This window comes from Limulus polyphemus, unplaced genomic scaffold (assembly GCF_000517525.1).
Source record: "Limulus polyphemus unplaced genomic scaffold, Limulus_polyphemus-2.1.2 Scaffold361, whole genome shotgun sequence".
NCBI lineage: Eukaryota > Metazoa > Arthropoda > Merostomata > Xiphosura > Limulidae > Limulus > Limulus polyphemus.
The window spans coordinates 539,259-545,232 of NW_013665971.1; the positions used below are offsets into that span (position 1 = coordinate 539,259).

The 5,974-nt window shown below is 28.5% G+C and overlaps 1 protein-coding gene across 1 annotated transcript in view; it reads left to right on the forward strand.

Annotated features, from left to right (window-relative positions):
• LOC106457692 (coronin-6-like) overlaps positions 1-5,974 on the forward strand; it is a 33,131-nt gene that overhangs the window by 4,799 nt on the left and 22,358 nt on the right. Inside the window, 2 exon segments of the mRNA XM_013917134.2 lie at positions 977-1,174; positions 3,953-4,205. Of these exon segments, the coding sequence (XP_013772588.1) occupies positions 977-1,174; positions 3,953-4,205 (451 nt within the window).

Sequence of the window (5,974 nt, forward strand, 5' to 3'; positions counted from 1 at the left end):
GTGTGTGTATATATATATATATATATATATATATATACACATGCATGCACATACGTTTTATTTAACTTCAGTGTGATTATGAAGCATATTTTTAGTTCAAGAAAAATGTGTCATTACAGATTTAAATAATCAACTAAGTACATTCAAAGCATTCAGTTATTAACTTGTCTAATCTAAACATACCACAGTCTCGTAGAACAGCAGGATTGTGGTGATGAAAGTTTGCATTCAACAAACTCCACAGTCAACATGCTGTGAATTAATACTGTTGTGTGTATTTGATGTTTGATGAAAAAAATAATTTGAAAGCTATTAAAGAAAATACCAGCTGATGGTGTTTAGTCTTATATAAATTATAGTGTTTTAAACTGACAGCTTTAAACTTTTTTTTTAGCTATGATATAAATTGTTGATGTAGTTTTCAGGAATTTCTGCAAGTGGAGGTTAGATGGTCTATTCATATAAATTTGGATGTATTCATTATTATTTTGTTTTCTGCTGTTAAAATATATATATTTGTACTGATGCTAAAAATATTTATGTGACTAAATTACACATGTAGAAAACATCTTAAGCATTACATGTACTTTCATACAAACGTAGTAACTGCTGTATTATCATTACTTTGACTTCTTAATTTAATGTAGGTATGTACAGGTGAATAAATTGTCCAATATTTTAATTGGTGAAAATGAAAGTTACATTTGTGTGTTTTTCTACCTTAACTAGTTTCTCACTTTTATGTATATTTTTTCTTGTTAGGTGACTATGAAGAATGTGCTCATTCTGTTGATTTGGTTAAGGAGAATAAAACTAAAGATTGCTGGAGTTTTCTTAAATTTGTTTGTTTTAAGACACTGACCAAGTGAAGTAAGTTTTTGTATTGCACGGATAGCTTCAAATAAGTATGTATATATATATGTATGTGTGTGTAATGATACAATTAAGTATAATTATATTGTAACTTCTGTTCCAGATGTCACTCAGAATAGTGAGACAAAGCAAGTTTCGTCATGTATTTGGCCAACCACTTAAGAGGGAGCAATGCTATGACAACATTAGAATAACTAAAAATTCATGGGACTCAAACTTTTGTGCAGTCAATCCAAAGTTTCTTGCAATTATTACAGAAATAGCTGGAGGTGGAGCTTTTCTTGTACTTCCACTCCAGAAGGTTAGTAAAAATGAAAGTTTTGTCCATAAAATATCTGCATTTACCTTTCCCATCTCTTCTGTCATGTTGTGTTTCCCTCAGACTTAGTAAATTTTAGAATTCTGGTGAGGATAAAACTGTTATGCTTATGAATGTTGTATAAGGCCTAGTTTTAAGACTACATTCAGGTACAGATTTAAGACATTCTGAACAGAAATATATTCTATATTATAAGAGACTATTCATTTGTGTATATTATTTTGTTTGCTACTCAGTTACAGAAGTAGGTTACAGTTGTTGTTATATTACCATGTTGCTGAGTTTGGAGAGTGCACTTGGGAAAAAAAAGGAAATTACTCTGACTTTTGTTTATTATTAAGCAATACTAAGCTGTTGTATATTATACAGTGTAGCTGTAATGGTAGTCAATTTTATATCTATCTATTTGATGACGTATAACCAATAATGTCACTTGAAACCATCGAGAAACATACACAAATTGGACCTGGAAAGATTCAAGTTTATTGTCTTCAACTGGAATATAAGCATATGTAACAGTTTATACAAAAAATTTTTTTTGAAAAAACAGCAATAATACTGTACTAGGTAAAGTTTTGTTACTAAATTGTGTTAAATTTGCTAACGTTTTTTATTCTTTTTAGTTTTATACAAGTATTTTTTATCATGAGGAAAGCTCAGAATTTTACTAACCAGTTTTTGCAGTTTCACTGCTAATTTTTAAAGCACCTATATAAACACTGAAGTCAGGACAAGGATGTTTCTGTTTAGTTCACTACTTTAATAACCAAGTATTACAATATAAATTTCATATACCAACATTTAAAAAAGAATATCAGTGAAAACTATGTAAATGTTCTTATGACAAATTTAAACCTTTGTTTACTAATATGGATATATTATATACCAACATTTTTTCTTTCATTCAGTCACATTTTTGATTCACATTTTGATACAATGGTGTATAATAATTAATTAAAAACTAATTACTAGCTATTTTTTCACCTGTCAAAAATATAACCCTCAAGATAAGGAGGAGAGGCTTATGTAAATCATGTTTAATTTGTTGGTTGGTAACAAGAAGGTAAAGATTCAGAAAAGTTGTTTGACCTAGATATGTGAATGTATGGTGTTTCTTGAGTATAATCTTCAGGTCATATTTTATCTACTTCCTGCTGGGTGAGGCAAGGGAAAGAGGGAAGTGTTATATCATTCTTTCCGTTAAAGTATTTTGAAGGTTTTCTACTAAGTGTTGTTATAATACATTTTTTTCTACATAAAATGTTCAATTCAGTAATTATTAAATGTGTAAGAATATCACTTAGAAAATTTTTGTACCGTCATTAAAATGTTTGGATGCCAAAACTTTAGAATTCAAGTGACAGTTCTATTAAAGTTGCTTAAGTTTTTTCCTGTGTTTGCAATTACAATGTAAATATCTATAAAGTAAAATTTGTACACTAATGTAGCATAGAATATGGAATGATTTTTTTGACTTAATTTAAAACATTTTTTCACATGATTAAAGCGTCTTACTAGAAATTTACTTCATAGTTTGTGAAATTTATTGGAACAAAATTAAATAAATATTATTTTCCTGTGGGTGTTTAACCATTGTAAAACTGTATTATATATAAATGTTATCTTGCAGAAAAATACAGTATAAAATATTAGCCTTTTTTTTCATGTTTTAGTATCTTCTGTATGTTCCAAACAATATTTAATTTATACATTATATTGATTTTATCATGAGCATAGTTATACAATTATCACTAGTGACCAAGAGAGAGAGAAAGAGTCATATATGACTATTTATCGTCATAGTTTTCAGGTCTAAGTAATTGAGATTTATGTATTTTTTAATGTACTGATATTCTAGAGATGGCAGTCTTCAAAATTTATGTGAAAGATAAGAGATTATTGTAATTTTAGGTTTACTAAGTATAGTATTTATTTCACATTTGGAAAAAGAAGAAACTAACGTAATTCTTGAATATTTTTAGATAATTTTGGGTGAATAAACATCTTTTGTGGCTATATAATAATTCTTGATTTTTACTCTAGTGACATAAACAAATTAGAATATATAATAATAACAAATGTAAAAAAAAAACACAAATTAATAAAAAGTGTGAAAAAATACCATAAAATATCCACTTTTTATACCAGAACTTCTGTGTAAAAAGTAAAATGTAAATAATCTGTGTATTATTAAAAATATTTACAATTTCTAGCATTAAAAATGATGTTAGTAGTTTTACGTAAAGTGTATATAGAATATTAAAAACATTTTTCTGTAGGTTACCAACATTTTAGCAGGAATGAAATTTATTCACTCTCTCAGAAACAAACTATATACTTCTTAAGGTTTGTAACATTTATCATCTTATATAAAGACTGAAAAATTTGTTAAAGAAAGAGCTAATATAAAAACCCAAAAGGATTTTTCTTACATAGAACAATCTCACATCTATAAAGCTATCCAATACTCTATGATTTTATTTATAGAATGATGTAGAGTTGGAAGCTGACATGTGTAATATTTTACACCAGTTTCATACATTCTGAATGATACCTGCTAAAATAAGTTTGCCCTCAGAAAAAAATATCCATTCTATTTGTATATGAAATTAGGTTTATTAAATTCATAATTAATACTAATTTCATCCAGTGAAGGTTTCACCCATAACAGAGACCAGAACGTATTCTAATATTCTTTAAAAGCAGTAGCAATTGTAGATATTAAAAGGAATATATTAAAGTTGAATTTTCTATTTGTAGACTGGCCGTATTGATATCAGTTACCCTCAAGTAGCAGGCCACAAAGGACCTGTAATGGATATTGCTTGGTGTCCTCACAATGATAATGTTATTGCTAGTAGTTCAGATGACACACTGGTTCGTGTATGGCAAATTCCAGAAGGTGGGCTTGTACGCCCTCTTGTGGATCCAGTTGTGGAGTTGGCTGGACATCAGAAGAAAGTTGGACTTGTTCAGTGGCATCCATCTGCTAATAATGTCTTGCTGAGTGCTGGTATGTAAAATTATGTTTTTGGTTATGTAAATTTGTAAGAGAGATCTTTATTTCTAATTTCTAGCCCAATTTCAGTACTTGAAAGAGTAGTTAGCAGTTGAACATGCAAGGTTTAGATTATATCAATATAAAGAACATTATTTTTTATTTAAAAAAATTCACAAGATAACTGTAAAGTTTATCTGTTAAAAAAAATTGAGTGACCTAAATTATTTAGTTAATGAAACAAAATAACTAAGAGTTATAGTCTCACAAATAAAAATGCATAATTTTATGTGTAAAATGTTGTATCAGAAAGTATCTTTGCATTCATGATCCCCCATTTAATTTTTGAAATGAGAGGTAGAGTTTGAAACTTTGAACCCATTATTTAGCAAAACTGATGAATGCAAAACCATATTATTTATTGTTTTAAATAGAAGATTCCTTGCATTGAAAGGTGACTACATCAATGCAAATGATGCCGAAACAGCCATCTGTGAATTATGATCTACTGTAGAAGTGAAAAAAAATTCTTATAGTTTAGAGGTTTAAGGGTAAACTTACATGAGCTTACATGCATTGAATTTTTCTGTCCATGCACCTAACAACAGCTGATAAATTCTCCAAACACCTTTCAGTCCCTTCAAGAAACTTTCTGATATGATTGATTAAGAGGAAAAGCTGTTCTAATGGTACTTGATTTGTATTTATGGCTTCCAAAGCTCTAAAGATACTGGTTGAGTCGAGTTTTCTTTTTGAATGAATATAAAGTTTTAGTTTCATTATTTTATGCTCCTTGTTTTAACATAGTAATTTGTTTTTAATATTCTTTCTACAAGACATACTCATTTGATTTGGCTTAGAATGTCCAAAAGACATGTTGGATAAGAAAGAATTTAAAAAAAACATACAGTTCAATACTTCTTATTTCATCTGAGAGAGAGCTTTTATCTGCACTGAACTTCAACAATTGAAACAGGAGCTTTATTTCACATATGTTAGAGAGAGTTTCTACTTAAATTTTAAGATTTTAGTATTCAAGAAAGAGGAAGAAATTTATTATGCATGTAGGAACAGACTGCTCAAAAAGGGGTTTGAAATAAATTTCATTACTTAGTTGGTGATCTCACATACAACTCTGAAACAGTTTGTTTTTCGAGCATTTCAAGAGAAAATGTTAGTGGGTTTTTAAACACTGGAAAATATTAAAAATTGCAGTCTTGCAGGTTTTCATCTAAAATATTTCAAGAGGAAAGTTAAGACATTTTTTTCTCTCACTTCTTAAATAAAAGTTATGTTATTCAATTGTCATATTTTTATATATTTTGTTCTTAAAATAACAATGTGTGAGTATTTTAAGTTCTGGTTTGATAATGCACTTGATGTAATTAAAATGTATAATATACAAATATTTAATTAATAAATTATTTACTCACCTCTTTTTTTTATTGGGCTTTAAGGGCCTAATTTAGCACTTCGATTAAAAATATTTTGAGCTTTACTAGCTGATTGGCAAAAGCAAGAGTCACCAATATTCTGTCTACAAACTGGCGATGTGAAATACGAGTTTGGTCATTCAAGACGTGGAATTTTTGTTGATTATAGCATCTACTTAACAATAGTTATGACCTCAAATTTCGTCTGGTTTTGGTTTAATGTCTCCAGAATGTTTTTATATTATCCATATGTATCCCCCCCCCCCCATAACTATCCATGCCTGTCAGATTAAAAGTGAGAAATACTACTATTAGTCATGCTCAGTAAAGGATAACTAAGACAATTTAAAT